The 20,851-nt window shown below is 39.0% G+C and overlaps 1 protein-coding gene across 6 annotated transcripts in view; it reads left to right on the top strand.

The window, feature by feature from the left end:
* MBD5 (methyl-CpG binding domain protein 5) overlaps positions 1-20,851 on the top strand; it is a 110,032-nt gene that overhangs the window by 55,254 nt on the left and 33,927 nt on the right. For 2 of the 6 annotated variants that reach the window (XM_088058850.1, XM_014249515.2), the window contains exons 3-6: positions 5,593-5,729; positions 8,729-8,917; positions 12,521-12,578; positions 20,053-20,737. In XM_088058850.1, coding sequence (XP_087914976.1) covers positions 20,625-20,737 — 113 coding nt within the window. In that variant the 5' untranslated portion in view covers positions 5,593-5,729; positions 8,729-8,917; positions 12,521-12,578; positions 20,053-20,624. Of the gene's footprint in view, positions 1-5,592; positions 5,730-8,725; positions 8,918-12,520; positions 12,579-20,052; positions 20,738-20,851 lie in introns of all 6 variants that reach the window. The other 4 variants (XM_014249516.2, XM_014249518.2, XM_014249517.2 and 1 more) reach the window with 4 other exon arrangements.

Below are 20,851 nucleotides of genomic sequence, written 5' to 3'. Positions count from 1 at the left end.
CTTATTAATAATTATTATAATAATATGTATTATATAATATATCTATATTATGAGGCTGTTAAAAGCTTTGGATGGTGCCACAGAGCAGGAAACTCAACTGATGTAAAATCTGATCACAAATGATGTTAAAGGAGCCCCAGTAGGTGCACAGATCTCAGTTCATGGAAAATTAAAGATGCTTTTACTGGTTTTCCGGCTATCTTGGTATTAAGGGAGAAATATTGCCTTATCAAGGAATAATTCTTGTTGTCCAAACTAAATGTTTCCATCTGTTCTCTGCAACTGAGCAGGAGCTAAAATAGTCATTTTCTGTGCTCTCCTGCCATTTACAGAATGGCTTCATTTTGTCTTTATGTTCAAAGCCGTGTTTTGTTGGCATTCTCTAAGACTTTGGTTGCTCAAATGAAGGTCCTGTTCCTCACACTTGTTGTTCACGTTGACCCAAAGAAAGGGCAAAAGCAGAATTTCAGTTTGAGGTTGTTTTAAATCCCAGTTTTGTTTAGGTTTGGTCGCCACTTTTGCACATTCACACATTTCAACAAAGCAAATTGAAGTTTTCTCCCCTGGCACAGTGCTGCCATATCTTGGAAGGTGCTTTTAAAATCCAACTAGGTTCTTTGTGTATGGAATTACTTTCAGCCTTGAACTTTTGGAATGTGATGGGATCATTCAGATCCTTTAAACTGGGCTTAGTTTGGATCTGCTCCAAAAAATAGAGCCCAAAAATACTGAAATACAGGAGAGGATGATTGGAGGAGCAGCAGGAAGAAGTTTCTGGGTGAAGCCATGTCCAGACATTGAATTTCTCTTTTCCTGGTGTGGAAGACAGATCCCAATACAGATCCCAGTACTTGGATGACATTCCCAGTGCCATACCTGGCGTTCCTGCCCCTCAAGGTCCTGGCAGATCACATCCAGACCTGGCATGTCCAGCTTGTTACCGAGGCTCTTCCCAGAATTTGGGAATTTCTCTCCGAGCTGCCTGAGCTCAGCTCTGCAGGGAGCTGAAGGATCCTCACTCTCAGCTCACCACTGGAGTTGGATGCAGTAGGAATCTTCTCATCTCCCAGAGCAGCATTGCCATGGGATCTGATTGTCCATCAGTTCCAACCTGATGTAATTCTGGAGGAATTTCAAGCTTCTCTCCCTGAACGGATGTCTCGGATTCTCCTTGGGAGATGGAGTCTCTCATCTGGAATCTCCCATTAACTCCTTCCTGCCAGACCTTTGAATTAGGGAAGTTTGCACGTACAGGAGAGGAAACAAGAGCTTCAGGGGTCAGAAACTTTATCTCTTATTATGCCTGAAACCAGAAAGTGTAAAAAACACGCTGAGAATGAAGGAACTAAGACACTTCAATTGTGCTTTCTGTGAAGGAGAAAAAATTCAGTCATTAAATTGACATCTTGCAGTACACTGTTCTTAGAGCCATACAAAATTGTAAAGCTGTAATGTTAGTACATTTATATTTTAATCATTAAATTAATATTATTAACTCTTAAGCTAACTTAAGCGAAACAATTAAAATTTTTCAACTTCTTGTATATTAGTTTTTTTAGCTTGAAAGGGGATTTTTTTTGGTCATAGAGGAAACTTCATATAAAATCATGAAATAAAAAGCAAATTTAGGTTTAACCAAGTTGTTGACTTCTACTGAAAGTCTCGTTCTCGGATCATTTTCCTCTGTGTGCTCTGCTTCAATTCAATTTCTACTTGTGTCTTTAACTTCAAAAATCTGGAGTTTGGTTATTCCAGCTGTTGATTTGCTGTCAAACACCTTGACACCTTTAAATCTTTGTTTTTACTGTGCTTTTCCCCAATGACATTTGGTATATTTGTCATTAGTAATATTTAATATTTCTCTTTGGCCTTAGTGCTGTTGTGATACATATTTCTAAAAATCAGAGGAGTATTTGATTATTTAGTCCCATTTACATATAAACACCTTAAAACCAGACTTTATAAAATCTCTGGAAGCTTTCTGAAAACTCATTCAATCCTGGGCTAAATTTTTATAGAATTTTGAGCTCTTATTTCTGAATAAATAAGGTGGATATTTTTTAAATTATCTAACAGATTGAAATAGTAGGGCATTTTATATAAATATATACTCAGGAGTGATCCAATGTGAATTATATTAAACTCAGTGGGAAACCATCCATTAACCTTAGCAAGAATAGAATTCCAGAAAGTGAATTCTGCTTTAGGAGCCCTGTGCCTGGGAATTACTCAAATGCCTTCCTGATACTTTTATCAATGAATTGGACAATTAGTTGTACTAATTAGCAGCATCACTTTGGAAGAACTGCTTGGAGAAAGTGGAGTGACAACAACAGAGGCGGCCTAGAGCAGGCAGGGATAGAACTGGGATGAAATTCCTTCTCCATGGAAATTAATTTTGAATTTTCTCAGCATTTCCAGTTTCAGGATAATTTCAGTTGGAGCCTGAATCCAGAGCAGAGTCTGCTGGAGTCCCCTCTCTGCTCCCATGGCAGCATCTGCCCTGCAAGAGAGTTTAAAATAATCAAGATTTGCCAGTTATGGAGGTTTGTGCCAAGAATTTTTAAATAAGAAGTAACACAGTTTAGAGAAGTTTATGTTATTTTCTTTGGGGAGGATTTAATTTTAAACAATGGCATCATGTCATGTCTAAAAGAAGACATTTTATTATGTGATGATAAAGTGTCATGAGGCAAAAATATAAACTGTTGGTGTGCTTGCTGCATGAAGTTTCTTCTCTCCTAATGAGTTTGGGGCTTTGGGATAAGAGATTGCTCTGAAAGTCCAGGTGTCCTTTTCTTCTCCTTCTGCTGTGGGCGTGTTTCTCCAGGTATTGGTAGAGTTGTGTACATTGTGGAGAAATGGAAAAAGTTCTGATCTTGGCAGCACAAATATATTTCTGTGAAATAATCTGAGTCAGGAGATAGAAATGAAGATGTTCTGGTGGCTTGAGTTAATTTTTGCCTGTGGAGGGAGTGTTCCAGCAGTGTGGAAGTGCAGGAGGAAAGAGTGGACAGTGGGGTGGGAGACAAATGTGACAAATGTTTCTCTCTCCTCTTTGGGTTGTTTTACCAAATGTCTTCACTTTTGGGGGGATATTTCTGTTTTCTATCATAAGAGACACCTAAAGAGAAAACCTGAGCATCCCTGGCCGTGGAATGGGCTTTGAGATCCCTTCTGACCCAAACATTCTGGGGTTCTGTGATTACAAAAATCAATTATTTGTAAGAATGGAGTAGGATCAACTAAATCTTTTACTAACTCGTTCTTTTGTACCTTTAGCAATGTATGTTTAGGAAAAACAGGAGAAAAGACAAATTGGCATTATACAGACCTCAAATTCTCTGTTTATCTTCTCTTCTCTCATCAGTTTCTCAGTTATCTCTATATTAAATTAAAGATCAGTGAAGGAGAAAAGTTGATTACATTTCCATTGTGAGCCAGAAAACAGCAATGTGTGTACACAAGGTATGCAAAGGGGCTGAGGGAAACAAATCAAGTTTTCAAAGTGCTGTGTTACAGATGAATGAAAATAATTTGTAAATTATTCATCAAATTTAATTCCGAGATGTTTTGAGAAAACCAAAATAAATTGGGGCGTGTGATTGTTGGAGAGACCTTTATTCTCCAGACTTTACAGGTCTAAATCTTGAGTATGGACTTCATCAAGATGTGGAGAATGGCCAAACTGCAGGCAGAGGTATCAGCTACTCAGGATTTATAGGATTGAAATATTGACTGAACTGATGTCTGATTTTTTTCCTCTTGCAAATTAAAACTCCTTTTTTTTTTTCTTTTTTCCCGTAAGTGGAGACACAAAAAAAATAGATAATCTCCCTTCTTGCATCTTACATGCTCAAAGCAACAGTCACTCAAAGGACAGCGTTGCCAAACCTTTGAAAAATGTTATTATATCTATGTATCACATATGTAAAGTAAATATGTTAGCACCTTAGCCTTGTAGATGTCACATACATAAAGGAAATATATCAGTATGTTATATTTATTATGATGTATCTTGTAATTTAAAGAAATGTGATAGCTTGTTGGCCTTCCAGCTGATTTCTGAGTTCAGCTTTCAGAAAGACCTGCCTGTTTTTTGATATTTCTTTGAGCTTTCACGCTTTTCACGTGGTCCATGGTGTTGTTAGGCAGTTACAGTTCATTTTTGAAGTTCTGTTCATCTGGCCAACTTGTTGTCGTACAAAAGCCCAGGAGAAGGCCATATGTTCCTGCAAAGGTAGCCTTGGAAGGTGGGATAGCTGCTTCTTCTTTTTCTTCTGCCATCTGTTCTGCTTTAACTTCATTTTCTCCAGATTCCGTGTCTAGCAAATACTCAGATAATAGATGGGAATTCTAATCAGTACGGAAGCAAGATTATTGTTTCCAACAACAGTCAGGTATTCCCATTTTTTTTAGACATTTCCCTTGTTCTTTGGCATTGTAACAGTTAAAATTTAGAATTAGGAATTAATTTAGGAATCAATTTTCTTTAAACAATAAATACACCGAGATGCTCCTGTGAACATGGAAGAGATTTTCAGCGCTGCAGGCCTCAGAAATAAAATGAGCAAACATCCTGGATTTCTCCAAGTGGCTGCTGCTCTTTCCACTTGGAGTTTCTCATTCCTGTCCGTGTGCCACTCCTTGCTGCTCCAGCCCAAGCATTCCTGCAGCCACAGGGATTAGGGAAGGATCTGGGTTAATACTAATCTAGCAGAAATTCACAAATCGGCTCCCTGGGCTGATCCAGGAGGGACACAGGGAGCAGAGGGATGAGTTGTGCCCTCTGACAGAGTGAGGGACTCCACCTCAGGAATTCCCTCCTCAGGAATTCCCTCAAACTCCAGGAAAATGGAGGAGTAAAGAAAAAATCTGGTGTCGCCAGAGTTTTCAGGCTTTCTGCTGAGGAGACAGCAGAGCCCTGATTCAGGCCAGGATTCTGGACTGAGTCAGAACTGGGGAAACCTGAAAATCCTGTGAGCCCTCCAGGCATAACCATGGACATATAATCAGTCATTTCACCCACTTTTTATGCTGGAATATTATAGGAATAAAATTAAATTCAAGGTTGTGCTTGGACCGAGATCATGATTTGCCATCACTTGTTGAAGTCACAGAATTCTGCTTGATTTAGGGGCAAAATCTACAAGGCATTTGGGAAATAAAAGTCTACAAGTCTATAACCTACTTTCAATGGTTCTAAACTACTTTGGGAGTTTTTATATTAATTTATAGAAATGTCCATGTGTGTGACTGTATATAAAAAGAGATGTGTGTATAAATAAGCAAAACTGGGCGTCTTTTTGCTATTTTAGTTCTCTGAAGCTTTGTGGTGGATCCTCTCAAGAATATCTCATTTTAAAGTCCTTTTCTCCATTCTCCAGCTGTGTGGGCTCTGTTTTTACAGCCTTAAATTCTCTACAAAAAGCAGGGGAGGATACAGCCAGACCTGGACCCTACGTGGACTGTAGGGAATTCTCCTGGTTCTGTGTGTATGGGCAGTGAAGACAGAGATTCTTCCAAAGGGAATTTAGGGATAATTTGCCTTTCTGCAATTCTCCCTTTATTACAACATGTATTTTATTGCAGGAAGAAGAGGCTTTAGAGCAACAAAACGGGCAAAAACCACAAAGACTTGAAGAAACAGCACTTCTCTAATTCTTCCCAAAAGTTCTGAGAACCACCAAATCCTAAAGGATTACACCCACCAGTCTTCCTGATTTCAGGTAGGTGAATTCTCTCTTTGCCTCTCTTCCTGACAGCCCAGGGAAGTTCTCATTCCCTGGAAGTGTCCAAGGCCAGGTTGGACAGGGCTCGGAGCAGCCTGGGATAGTGGGAGGCATCCCCATGGCAGGGGTGGGAATGGATGGGATTTAAGGTCCCTTCCCACCCAAACTTCTCTGGGGTTCTCTGATTTCTCTGAAATGAAAGATAATGCAATTAACAAATATAATTTTATGTGACTTTCTCCCTTGACAAAATAACTATTACTGTAAAGAAAATCAGACAGAAATGGATGCTCCCAAACAAAAGCTGGTGCTGTTATTTTCCAGTATGGAGCTCATGGCTCTAATTTGAAATTAACTGGTTTGGGGGAGAGGTTTTCATTTATGCCACAGAGTAAAAAAGAAAAATAACCTGAAAACAGCCAATAATCAAGTTATTTGATTTAGAAGAAATGCATTTAAAATGCAGCTAAAGTTAAATGAGAACTGGCTGACTGCCACCCTCTTTTTTACTCATTTGTGACAGCACACAATTAAAAAGTTCAGTTTGTTGCTCTTACAGGAATAACAGTTTTTGGTATTTTTCATGTTTGCTCATAGAAAGTATTTTTAATTTTAGATCCTCCAAATACTGTAGTTGTAAGAATATTGTTTGTATCTGGAGAGATTAGATGGGGACAGGATTTTTTTAATCTGTTAGCACAGACTTGTTATGTAAATAGGAAGCTCACAAAGGAAGGAGACAGCAAAAGGCTCTGAAGAAACAGATGTGTCTCCCCCAGAAATAAAGTCACCACTGGATTCCTACAACTTTTTTGGGAAGTTTATTGTTAGGGATGTACATGGAATTAAAATAACCAACAAATTCTGTAGACACTGTGTAAATCAATTTCCATACGCTCAGTACAGATAATTTTATCATTAATTTATTGTTGCTATTTAATTTTAATAAATTCAAAATCAGATTATTCATTTAAATGAATTTTTATGATGCTTTGCTGTCAATTTTTGGAGGCCTTGAGAGGAAGCTTCTTTTCCTGCTGCTCCTCCAGTCCTTAGCACTGGCCATGTGACCCAGATTTTTTAAGCCCTGCTATGATTTTTGGTTTTATTCTTGGGCTCTTTCATCCATCTATTGGAATTGTTTCCAGTAAATTAGAGTTTTACAGTGGTTGCTGTGATTAGCATTCTGTGCTCATGGGGAATTCTTCATAAAAATGTCTCTGATCAATACCTTTCAATGTGTTTAAACATTAATAAATAATTTTATGTGGAATTATGATCTAAAATACATTTTTGTGCAAATTATTTAATGGCAGGTTATGCCATCTTCCCATTTGTTTTTGGTACTGTAAAGAGAAATTGTAATTATATGAATAACCTGCATAAAATGATCATGTTTTAAAATACTTCCATTCAATAATAATTATTTATGGACTGAATATTTCTTGTTAGTACTCAGTATTAAGAGCAGGTAAACCCTGTATGGAGCCTAAACACTGAAGTTTTCCAGTGCCCCAGTGCTTAAGAAAATATAAATATGAATTCATCATTTTATAGGGGTGTCATTTTTGAAGTGATACTGGTTGGGGAAGAACTTTAAAAAGTTAATAATTTTTATTTTAAGTAGTTTGCATGTGAAAAAAACCCATTCCTGAAAGGTTCTGCCAGGTTGGTAAATGCAGTTTGAGACAGCTGAGTCATTAATGCTGGTTCCTAATTTTGCACTTAGACTGGGAAGAGCAATTGAAAACTCAATAAAATTTGGGATACTGATGAAATCAGTGAAGCCAAACTGCAGGTTTTGCTTCTAAACTTCACTAAGATATTTAAATAATCATGGGAAATGCTGTATTTGGTTTCACAGACAGTGCACTTGGTGATTTTTTTTGTCACAGGGTTGTGTTATACCCTGTTTATTTGGCTTATCTGAAACAACAAATTTCATTTCCCGTTTTCTGTCAGGGTTTTCTGTGACAGGAGAAGGTTTTAACAACAACCCAGACCTTCACTGTGATGCTAAATGGCTTTGAAAGAGATTCCAAAGAGGTGATTTGAAAATCACAACTAATTCTCTCCATTTTCTGAAGGATTCAAAAACCGTTGATGTAGCATTTGGTTTTAATGAAGATTTATTTTGGGGAAAAAATGTGAAATCCCCAATTATTGTGAATTTGATACCCAACTGTGCCCGTGCCGAGTCCTCGAGCTCTCAGATCTGAGGGTTTAAAGGCCCCATTAACTCTTTGGGATATGCATTTACCTAATGAGCTGCAATCCATTTCACCTCTGGAAGAATCCAATGAATTGACTCTGGCTCCTGGGCAGGCTGGTGGCTCCTCAGAGGGATTCCAGCAGGGAATCAGTGCTGCAGCGACCGAGCCTCTGGAGCGGAGCAGGAGGGACAGAAATGGCCCAGGGACAGACGGGTGTTGGGGAATAACGAGCCAAGGCCGGGTTGGATGGGGCTTGGAGCAACCTGGACTAGTGGAAGGTGTCCCTGCCCATGGCAAGGGTGGAATCAGCTGATTTCAAGGTTTCTTCTATCCCAAACCATTCTGGGGTGCCGTGATCCAACAGCTTCTGCTTCAGCTGGGGATTCACCTGTGTCCTGTACCTGAGCCAAGACTCATTTATAGCTCATCATTTATACCTCATCATTTATACCTCATCATTTATACCTCATCATTTATACCTCATTTATAGCTCATCATTTATAGCTCATCAGTGGTGCTGGTGGAACCTTCTACCTCACCAGGGCCTTTTGCAGCATCACAGCTCCAAAACTCAGCTTTTTGTTTTTAGCTGGAGGGTTTTTGTGTGGATCAGCACCATTCGAAAGGCGCCTTCAGTTCCAGTCAAAGCCATTCCTTGGAAACAAATCTGACTTTGTTTAGATCACCAAGTAATTGTGTAGGGGCTTACGAAGCAATCAAGAAAAGTGGAATGAAAAGGTCTGGCTCATTGTTTTAATGGGAATCCTGTGATTGTCTCAGCAGATGTAAGTGGGGTGCAGGAGTTCCTCAGATGAGGGGTGGAGGGAGGCAAGGAGCCGGCCCCAATGGACATAGCCCATCGAGAGCACCACAGGAGACTGTCTAAAGCAAAGCTCAAAGTGCAGCAGGAATTCTAAAAAGCCTAAAAGATCCCCAAGATAACTTGAAGAAAGACCATGAGAAGCAATGTAGGTGAGTATTCTCAGATAAATCAGTGCATTTATTGAGCTGGGAAACTTCTGAATTTTTTTTTTTTTTTGGTAGTTTTATGCTGCAGCAGTGAAGTTTTAAGACAAAATATTTGAGGCAGCATTAAAAAAAAACCAAACAGAAGATGAGGCATCTTCAACATTTGATGGTGCTGAAGTAGAAAAGTAAATAGTTCAGCAGTTCATGCCTTGGTGGAAGGTAGACAGTGCACCCAAACATGGAGTTTTTGATAAGAGAACAAAGAAAAAAAACTTCCCTGACCTCAATTTAAGAGATTGGATCCAACCAGCATGTGAAGCACAGCATTTTAAATGGGGAAAAAAACCACCATTTTGTGCTGCTGTGATTCAGATGGAGCATTAGTCATAATTGGGAGTAATATATTTTGACATAATGAAACAATAGAACTCCAGTTCTCTGTTGGGAAATCTGCAGCACCATTCCTGCCCTGGATGATGTTGGAGTAGCAAAGTGGAGCTGCCTGAGATGGAGCCAGACCTCTCCAGTGTAATATCAAATCAAATGCTCTTATTCTTATAGATTTTCCTAATCAAAATACAAGGTTACACCATGTCAACAACCAGCAGATGGGGAAAAGGAACGTCCTAGGAAGCTCAAAGAACACGCTTGGAAACGGAGCTATAAATACCAGGCTAATTCCATAGCTTTAAGATTTCTCCAAAGCTTTTTTAAATCCCTCCAGAAAAGGCTGAAGAGATCCCTAATCTGAAGTGGCCCAGTTGAAGGAATGTGTGTGTTTTTATTTTTAAATAAAGTTACATCCACAATAGTGTTGGGAATTTTAGTGAGTCACTGGAGTGGATGTACAATATTTGTTGGATCAAAATAAGGATTTTAAGGACATGTTCATTCTCACCAGAACTTCCTTCCTCAGAGGAAATGTGGAATTCTGTCTGATCCCCTCTGAAGTGATGTGTGCAGCATTCCCACAGAATCACTGATGGTCACAACTCATTTGGAATCCTTTTTTTGGGAGCTGTGCCTGATTAGGGAGAGCTGACACAAGAACTCCCAAAATTCCTTGGTGGAATTTTATGTAAATCCTGGTGAGGTTGGCGAGCCCCTGGCACAGGATTCCCAAAGAAGTTGTGGATTCCTCATCCCTGGAAGTGTCCCAGGCCAGGATGGAGGAACCTGGGATAGTGGAAGGTGTCCCTGTCCATGGCAGAGGGTGGACTGAGATCAGCTTTAAGGTTCCTCCAACCATTTTGGGATTCTCCTTCTATTGGAATCCATTAATTCCTTAAAAATATCCCAGATTTTCTTGGTGTGTGTTTGCTCTTGGTGAGATCAAAGGCAGGAGGTGTTTTGCCATACTGGACCTACCCTTAAAATTAAAAATAATCATACTATAAAAAAAGTAATATTAAAAACATTAAAATATTTATTCTTCATTTATTTTAAAATACATATTAATGTCTAGTTATTAAATTTTAATACATAAATTTCATTTAAACTGATATTAACCAGAGGAATGCAAAGCAGAACAACCAACCCTTGCCAGATTTAGAAATCAGGGCTCTTAAAGAACAGCTGAAAGGGTTGGGTTTGTTTATTGTAGGAAAAAAGGGAACTCTGTGGGATGGGCAGAAAAAAAAGAGGTAAGAGGGTTTTATCAAAGCAGAGGTGGGGGTTGCTCTGTAGATTTTAAAAAAACAAACTAAAAAGCAAGTTTAGTTTGCACCAAGTGTAACTTGGGAGAGATGGAAAGAGGAAACAGGCCAAGGGGTTTTTTTTGTTTTACCTCATCCTGACTGCAAATATGGATGGAAAACTGGGATATTTTACCTATCACTGTCAGAAAACTTTTAAAAACACACAAAGAAGGAGCTTCCAGAGGAAATTACAGAAATTTTGGTCTTCCCCACTGGCCATGGGCTCTCCTGAGATTCCTCTTCATTCACATCCTCACTTTAATTCTGTCGCCTTAATTTTGGGATTAAATTAGTCTCATTTCCCTGCAAACCTTTTCCATTCCTGACAACACCTTTCAGGCCAAGTTGTGCAGTACAAATGGACCATTTTATTTTATTTTCTTAAATAAAATGCTTTGAAAAGCTTTTATTTCCAATGAAGTGCAATTCAGGTTCAGCAGCCTTTGGCGCTTGGCCGAGCCGAGGAGCTGGTGCAGAGGAAGGTGCCAAATAAATACCTGCAGCACAAATGTTAAATATGTTGTGATGAAGAGTTCCCTGAGTGCTTTTTTTGCCCATATTTCCCTCAATAATTTGCTTTTTTGGATCAGAACATCCTCAATATCTGCGTTAGGCAATTCCAGAGCCGTTTTTTGGGGCGCTTTCAGAGAATAAAGAGCTGTTGCAGTTGTAAGTTAGGATATCTATTGCCCTTCAGTTGGGATGAAGCAGGACATTTTCCAGGCTCTTATCTTTTTTGGAGCTTTGTTCCTCAACTCTTGGATGTGCTGCATCCTTAAAGTGCCACATGGTTTTAATTTCTGGGTGCCTGTGGGCCTTAATCTCATTTTTCTTTTCCCTGCTTTGATGAGCTGGTGGAATTCTCTTCTGCTTGTCAAGCCTGACTGTGATTCACCCTTTTGTTTAAGCTCCTTCTGAAGAGAATCAAACTTTTTCTGTCTGCTTTGGGGTTATTTCTCACACAGGAAAATCAGGTTTTTCAGAGCAAAGCCAGGGATACCTGGCAGGGCAGAGCTGAGCATCACCACCAGGTGCCACCTTGCTGTGCATTAAAAATAATTCAATAAATTTATATTAAAAACATATTAAATTATATATTTCTAATATATTAATAATATAAAATAATAAAATATAAAGTATATAATAGAAATATAAAATCTATCAAAAATATATTAATTGTAGTCATTAAAATATGTTAACATATATTAAAATTATTTAATAATAAATTTTAATTATTTAATAATAAATTTAATAATAAATTTTTTAAATGGAAAATCCTCTCCAAAGAATGTTTCACCAGCCCAGGAATGTTTTATCCTAAAATCAACTGCTTCATTTTCCAGGAGCCAGGCTCCACTCCTCACACTTTATTGGCCAAGGAAATTTTTCTTTATTAAGGTGATGGTGTGAACACATCATTGTTATGTAAGAATGCATCCCAATAATACACAGACACCAACTTTGAGGCACTTTGCTCCTTTTAGTGGGCTAAAAATACCTTGGCTTGCTGAAAAGTAAATCTGAGTGAAGGAGTTGGGGCAGCCAGACACTCCTGAAGCACAAAATTTTATTTGAAAGTAGCGGGGGGATGTGTACAGGCAAGAATTTTGATCATCTGTGTTGCCACAATTCAGATTCAATGGAGTAAGGTTGATTTTGTAAAAAGAAATCACACATTTCTTCAATATTAGATTCTTTTTTTCCATGCTGTGATGTTTGATAGAAATAAAATGTATACAAAACAAGAAATGGAAATAGTTATTTCATCATTTATCCTAAGAATCCTTTCTAAGTGTTTATAAATATGAAGAAATAATCAAGAGTCATTTAATATTGGAATCTTAACGTCCTAAGTGGAGTGTGTTGCTCACAATTGCTTATTTTCTGTTTTTAACTGATTATTTTCCAGCTTGGAGTGAACAAGATGAACAGACCCAACTTCAATCTAATGCTTAATGAGGAAAAAGGTCAGGATTTTTGCATTTTCAATTCAATCCCCTACCCTACTCTTAATTAATACATTAAAAATTACTTTATATGGGCCTTACTGGTTTAAATAACAAAACAAATTAAATTAAATAACAAAACAAATGGTAAGGTGAGCAAGAATATTTTTAAATCAAATGGTGAGTTCAGGAAAGAGCTGACTCAGGGCAGTGTGAGTAGAAAAAGGGGCTGGAGAAGGAAAGGTCATGTATACAAATCTTCATCAAGATTGATTTAAAAATTATTAAACTCATAACTAATAAATCTCTGCTATAGCAAGAAGGAAAAAATTGGCATTTAAAAGGATTAAAAGCACTTTTTTTTTTTCTAAATATCCTTGAACTTTTGCATCCTTATTTTTTAGAAAACAGAGAAAACACTCTCAAATAAAATAGTAGGTCCAAATTCTCCAAATACTTCTACATTCAATTAGTAAATAATTATCTGCTAATGGAGAGATTAATCAGATTTTCAGGGTCCAGAGGCCGTCCAGACTCTCCAATATTATTCCATTTATGCCAGATAAGGCAGGAGGGTTTGCACTGAGGTGTCTGAAGAGCTGATTTTTATTGTTCCCATATAGTTTTAATACCTTAAGTGTATTTTCATCAGGGAAATTGCTGAGCAGAGCTACGTAATTCAATAAACAGCTGAAAAAGGGGCACTTGGAGAAAAAATTCCAAGGGGCTAAAAATAGTACAGTCACATGATTACTACTTTGGCACAAAAGCATAATTTATGGGTTTAATTTGCAATCTTGCTACAGTTCTGACATTCTCCTGCACAGGAACTCAGGCTGAATAATTCAAATTATTGAAATGTTGCTCCATCCTCAACTTCAGGTGTCTGATCCAGAGGAGGTTGATATTGTTTATAGAGACCTCTGCCTTGAAAACATGGGAGGATGGGTTTCATTTTTTGCCATTTCTTGCTTCATTTTTGCTGTTTCTTGCTTAATTTAATTTTTCAAAATGAATGGAGATCTGGGGCTATTCAAAAATTGTTATTCCAGTGCTCAGAGCCTTTCTCCAGATTTCCAGGAATCTTGATTTTTTTTTTTTTCCTGTTTTTTTATTGTTTGGCTGAAATCTAATTGAATTTTCATGGTCAGTTTTTGAAAGAGTTCCATTCAAATTTTTTATTTTTTTCTTTTGAAATAAATCTTTATTTTCCCAAATTTCCATTTTCCTGGTAACCTCTAAGTCAATATCATACAGTAGAACTGAACATTACAGTTATTTCCTCCTCAATTTCTATATCTGTTTATTAGATATTTTCAGAACATTCTCAATCAGAGATTCCTGAAATTCATATAATCCTCATTATAAAAGCATTACAGAACTATGCTGAATAATATCAGCTTTTTAGAAGCCTGAAACATGAGAATTGAAAGAAAATTCCTCATTCCTTTATCCAAATTCCCCTAAAATGAAGTGGATGTGAAGTTTCTCCATTTCTCATTAACATATTTCTCAGTAATATTCCATTTAATAATATTCCCTAGGAAAGGTTTGGGTAATAGTGATATCATTCTTAGCTGATTTCTGGTCTACACCAAATACTAACTTTAATTTTGACAAAATCTGAGTGCTGCCATCAAGCTGACACAAAGTAGGTCTGTGTCACATGCACATTTCTGACCTGTTTCCCTTGGAAAGAAAAAAAATCCATGCTGTGGAAATCCTGGAAGAGCATCCTGGGTGGACATAGTAAATATATTATTAAATTTTAAATAAATATTAATAAATCCATAGTCAACAGCCAGGGATGAGCATTAAAAACAAAATAATTTTCTTTCTTTCCTTTTTATTATTTTTTTGTGCAAAGCCTTTGAGAGATCTCTGTATCTTGGGAGGAAGGACTTTATCCATTCTTTATTGGAAGTGACAGCCTAAATTGCTCCAGCTTTGGGAATTTCATGGAAAGATGGGTTCAAAGTCATCCTGGGAGAAGATTTTAGGGATTGGTGCTATCCCTAAGGACTGCTAAAAGAATCTTGTTCCTTCCCAGCTCAGCCCAGTTGTCCATTGCTTTGGATGACTTCATTGGCACAATTAAATCTCCAAAATTGAGGATACTCTGGTTTTTCCCTGGTGGGAAGGATATCAGATTTCTGTCTGATTACTCAACAGCACCCTGATCCAAAATGCTCCAAGGAAATGAATTTATGAGACCTGCTCCTAATGATCAGCTGGATTCCATGGACATAAATCAGTTCTTCTCCATGAAAATCATTTTTGTGTTGTTTCATTAGTGTAGGTTCCTGAATAGCTTTGGGCTCCTGGTCTTGGAGGCTTGGGAAAATAAATGTCCATCCACATGCTGGGAGCAGGGAAATGTCCAGGGGGCTCCTGGGTGTGGAGAACAGGCACAGGGGCCTGGAATCCTCATGGATTTCTGTTATTTTTGGGTGGATTCATCCAAATGGCTGTCAGGGAATCATCCAGGATGGAAAATGCCTCCAAAACTGAGCCCAACCTGTGGCCAATCCCCACCCTGTCACCAGCCCAGACCACTGAGTCTGCATCCAGATGTTCCTTGGACACCTCCAGGGAATTATTTTATGGAGTGGTTAAATTCCAATCCCAAAAAATTCCACAGCATCAAGAGTGGTATGAAATAAGAGAATATAAACCTTGTTGTAGAAATAAAACTACTTTAAAAGTTAGAAATAATATCAGAGCTGGTTGGAGTGGTGTGAAATGAGTTGGCGCTGGGGCGATTTCAAGTGCTCATTTTAATTCATTCAGTGCAGAGCAGTTTTCTGATTGTGGCAAAATATTCTGAATACTCTGTATTTACAAGTGAGATCTGTTTTAAGGCCTGAGTATATCAAAGTAGATCCTGTTTATCATGAGTAAATCATGTGTAGAGCTGTGCCCTGTCCTGGACACCACCCTAAGGAAAAAAAATCCTGAAGGATTCAAGGTTTTCTTCCTACTTCAGGCACTTTTGTTTGTTGAATCACTGGCCTAAAAATAGGCCCTCATAAAGTATTCACCACTGATCTAATTAGTCAGGAGAATGCTGCTTTTCAAACTGGGAAAGCATTCCCAAAAAATGATGCAACATTTGTGTCTAATTAGATGATACAGGAGAATCCTGGCTAATTGCTTTGATAGACTTAAACAGATTAATAATGTGCAAGTGGTAACTGAATCAAAACTCCTTTTCACTGAGTGCTTTGAAAGTGATGCTTTTTAAGAAGCTAAAATTTCTTATTAGTTCTGAAACCCCAGGACTGTGATTTGAGAGCATTTCTCATTTTGGAGGTTTTTCAGTGCTAGAAAGGAAAGCCTTGAAAACAAGATTGTAATTTGTGTCTCTAAGCAGTGTTTGGTGTGTTTTTTTTTTTTCTAAATGTCTGCAAAGCTTTATATCCAAAATTTGGCCATTCCATAAATAGGAACTGGGATTTGTGCCTCAGAGAGCCAGGCAGGGATTGTGGAGCCCCTTTGTGATCCATGGAATTGTTGGGCATTTCAAAGTTCATGTAAGAACAAAGTAATGGAACATTAAAAGTATTTGGAGGACAAGGGAGAGATTTAGATTATATTTGAATAGGAAAAAAATTATTGCTCTGAGAGTTGGAGCAACCTGAGATAGTGGAAGGTGTCCCTGGGGGTGGAACAAAATGGGCTTTAAGGTCTTTCCAACCCAAACCATTCCATGACTTGCAGTAAAAATTTGTAAAATGTAAAAATTTGTCTTAATTGGCTCAACGTCCACTTACTAATAAAATAAATATTATTCATATCATATGTAACAGATTGGAATCCAGACAATTAATATCTCATTTAAATTTCTTTTCACATCCTATCGAGTTTTCTATTTTTCCCACTTGAGTCAAAAATTATTCAAGTAAATATTAACAGCTGAGTGTGCAAAGAGGCTGCCTGAAATCCAACATTTCGAAAAAAAAAGGGAGAGAGTCCCATTAAAAATTGAAACCACACTTCCAGCAGATGAAAATTAAGGAGAACTTTTCCGTGTGGGGAAGGGGTCGAGGGGGCTAAAGGGGGGAGGGAATTCTGTGTAGTTTTGCATAGTTCTCCAGTGAAATATTTTGAAGGATATCATAATGAAACTGGACTGCAAAACAAATCTAAACATCATGTGCTGGCACAGGGCAAAAAGCAGTCGCTGGTTTGGATGTGGGAAGTTGTGTTGCTCGTGGTGAGATAACAGGACTTGTGTGGAGATTACTGAGGGCAGGGATTTATTCCATGGCTGATGGAAATCAGACCTTTGGATTCATTCCAGCGTCCAGAACGCTTTGGATTTGGTCCAAAATCCAACTTTTTCGCATCCCGGTCCAAAATGCTTCAGAGAGTGCTTGGATGGGGAAGGGGCAAATCGTGCATTGAGGGCAGAGGGGGCTGTGCAGTCATGGAATCCTGGGATCCCTGAGGTTGGAAAAGCCCATGGAGTCCCAGCTGTGCCCGATCCCACCGTGTCCCCAGCCCTGAGTGCCACCTCCAGGAATTCCCTGGACACCTCCAGGGATGGGCACTGCAAACCTCCCTGGGCACTTCCAAGGCCTGAGCGCCCTTTCCATGGGGAAATTCCTGCTGCTGTCCTCCCTGAGCTGCCCTGGCCCAGCCTGAGGCCGTTCCCTCTCCTCCTGTTGTTGTAAATCTCCAGTAGAGCTTTGAGTTGTGTGGTGTTATTTAATTAATTAAATCAAATAACACCCAAGGAACTTTCCATGTGTGGCTTATGATGGGATTTCAGCGTGGAAATGTGGATGGGGGCACCCCTTACCTGGGCAGTTTGTGCCTGTAGCAACATGCAGAGGTTACTGAGGGCTTTACTTTGTGGAAATCCACATGGAACTGTGCTGGATTTTTGGGAAAACCATCTATCTCACTTCCATGAGCATTTCCTATAAAACACGGATTATGTGTTTTACATATAATTTATTTTTGTATAGTATTGGAAACTCCCAATAGCCTTAGCCCTGTTTCCTGGATCTCACCGTGCCCAGGCACCTCAGGGTGTCCTCCCAGCACTGGAAATTGCACAAAAAGGTTAAATTTAGGAGTAATTAACCTTAAATAAAAGTTAAAGGGAGCTGGGAGTATCTCTGGCCACTGCTCCTGCTTTAGGGGAGTGTGAGGGTTTGAAGTAGTTTTGTACCTGGAGGAGAGTGGAATTTAGAACCATGGAATTACAGCATGGTTTGAGATGGAAGGGACCTTAAAGATCCTCAAATCCTCATCTTCCACAATCCCAGGTTGCTCCAAGCCCTGTCCAGCCTGGCCTTGGACACTTCCAGGGATCCAGGGGCAGCCCCAGCTCCTGTGGGCAGCTGTGCCAGGGCTTCCCCACCCTCACAGGGAAGGATTCCTCCCCAATATCCCACCTAACCCTGCTCTTTTTCCTAAAAATATTTAAATACTTTCCACAGATTAAACAGTTCAGTGATTTTTTTTTTTTTAGCTTTTTTCAGTCCTCAGGTGCAGTCCAGACAAAGTTTACCTGATTCAGTGGTGAGAATCCTGTGGTGGAGGTGAAGTGGGAGCTGCAGAACCTAGAGAAATAAAAAGTTACTTTGAGGTGTCTCTTGCAGAAATAAGCAATTGCTGGATATTATTTGCTCATAATGACCCTAAATGTCAACATGAGCCAGAGCAAAGCTGGGCTGAGACATGAGCAACTTCCCCTGCACCGGGTGCTCCCAGTATTTGATACATTTTCTGATTTTATTGCATTACAGAAGGTTAATTCTCAATTAATTCAGAATAACAGGGAAATTTCTTTACCTGTTTTAGCCTTCCATGAGACCAGCAGTAAAAATGTCACTGCAGCTTTCAGCAGTAAGGTAAATTCTGGCCTGCTTTTGATGAAACCTCATCTGCTCCCTCCTTAATCAGGATAAAACCACTCAAACCCCCAAATTTCTGAAGTGAAAACCTGAGCGAGCCCTGAACTGTTGCCAAGAGCTCTCCAAATTCTATTTCTGTGTTCCAGCCTGAGAGATTAAAGGGTGGATTGTTTTGATAGGAGACATGGCCAGGTGTCCATGGGACATCCTCTGTGACCTTTGCAGGGCAGGAGCTCACCAGGCCCTTTGGTCTGGCCAAGGATTGCATCCCTTTGGAATTCTTGGGAAAGTGGAACCAGATCCCTGCAGAACAGTGCCAGCCCATTCCAGAAACCTTCATCCTGCAGAAAATCTGAAATCACACAGTCATTAAGGTTGGGAAAAGCCTCCAAGATGACAGATTCCAATTCCCTGTTTAGATTCCAGCCCCTCAGTGCAAGGGGTTTGTCCAACCAGCTCCTTTTATCCACAGCCTTCTTGGAAATACCCTGGTGAGGGTTTTTATTTTTTCTTTCTGGAGCATTTGGAACTTTACATTTCTAAGCAGCACTTCTAAAGGGAATGTTCTGCATGAGGGTACTTAAGGGAACATTTTCCAGGACTATATTTATGCCTCTGTAGTCTTCCTTTAGTGGTCTTGAAGGAAGGAGCTGTTATTACTGTTAAATATAGATGTAATGTGGTGTTATTGCAGAAATGTCTATATGTTCCATTCCTGGCTTTAAAAAAACACCCTTTTCTTATGAAAATCAGTCAGGTCCATAACATTTATTATGTTCTAATATGTTGGCATAATGTTAGTGTTGGGAATGAGGCAGGATTGACACCTGATCCCAAATAAAATCTCCCAGTGATGTTACTACAGCAGTCACCTGTGCCATCCTATATTTGAATTTAGGATTGTTGGTTTCTTTTCTGGTGTATTTACTATTTAAATCCCATATTCCACATTTGTCTCACCTTAATAAAACGTCCACTCTCAAGTGTTAAGTCTCACCTGGTCACCTTGAAAAAATTATTTTGGGGGGAATGACACAGTTTCTGTCATGAGAGAAAATCTCTGAGGGGGTTTTATTCCCCAGGATATTCAGATTCTTTCAAAGGTATTCAGAGATCAGTCACTGCTGCTGGCTTTTCCCTTTTTATTACCCAATTTTTTGGTGAGATGATTATTTTAATTCAATCGAAATGCAGGAGGTTTGCATTTTTATGGACATTATCAAAGCCTAGAAGCAGCTTCCTTCACATGAAATTCATTCAGTTTTCTAAACAATTTTTAAAGGGCATTAATTTAGTCATCTGCTGGTAGTTCTGAACAGAAGCATATGTGAAAATATTCTGTGAAAAGATACATCCCTTAATTCACCCAAACTCCACATCAACTATTTAACAGCAGTTGCACTCTTGTAGCTTTTAAGATGTAGCTCAATTGCATCCACATATAAATAGAAAATGCTGGCAGGATTCTCTTTGCTCTGAGCCTTATTTTGATGGTTCCATTGACATTTAAAATTTTGATTTGAAGCTCTGGGAATGGCTGCAGCTGTAAACATCTCCCTGAGTTACTGCACTGGGCTGCAGGGCTGGAGAAGGATGGCTCACGTGTTTCCCACATCTGTATCTTTCAGGCTGTTTGATTGGAGCCAAGGACTCAGCAAAGGAACTCAAGAAGACAACTTGGATCATGACCAGAAGATAAAAAGAAAACAAAAATAATGTGGCATATAAAGGGTGTAATACCTGGAGGTATTGGATCTGACTCATATTTATAAAAATGAGACGAGCTTTCACGAAACACAAGTTATCTTAGACAGTCATCAAGCTTGGAGCCATCATGCTGTTGAACTAGAAATTCTCCTTTTCCCCATTCTCCTTTCTGACAGGTAACAAAGGATTGGTGAATTATGATTTTCCCAAGTTGGAAGCACTAATTTTTATCTATATAGTTCATCCTTATGAATATATAAGGAGTTAAACATTGCATATTTAATGTGGATTATAATGGGAAAGTGACTCATTAACCAAAATGGCCACTTTTAAGGACTTGGTTTCAAACTGAGCTGGAGCCTCCCGATGCACTTTGTAGGATTTGGGGAAAGCTGTGCTGCAGGGCCTGCTTTGGGAGGCCAGGATGACATGTAGTAAAAGGATATCACCTTACTGTTGATACCTTTGAAGACTCATAACCAGAAACAGGAAAATGAATGGTGGGAAGGAGTGTGACGGAGGGGACACGGATGGAGGGCCACCAGCAGTGCAAGTTCCCGTTGGTTGGCAGCGGAGGGTGGACCAAAGTGGAGTTCTCTACATCAGGTAAGGTCACCTCAGGGGCTGGGCTGGTGTTTGGTGGAGTTTGGCCACAATGAGCAGGAAATTCCTGGCTCGGATCCTTTCTTCCGCTCAAAAACTCCAAGGAATTGTTCCTCA

The sequence above is a fragment of the Pseudopodoces humilis genome, chromosome 8 (assembly GCF_049639895.1).
Source record: "Pseudopodoces humilis isolate 2021_Gansu_Grassland_sample_001 chromosome 8, ASM4963989v1, whole genome shotgun sequence".
NCBI classification, from domain to species: domain Eukaryota; kingdom Metazoa; phylum Chordata; class Aves; order Passeriformes; family Paridae; genus Pseudopodoces; species Pseudopodoces humilis.
Note: the sequence above shows the minus strand (reverse complement) of the source record. Positions and strands in the feature narration are given on the sequence as shown.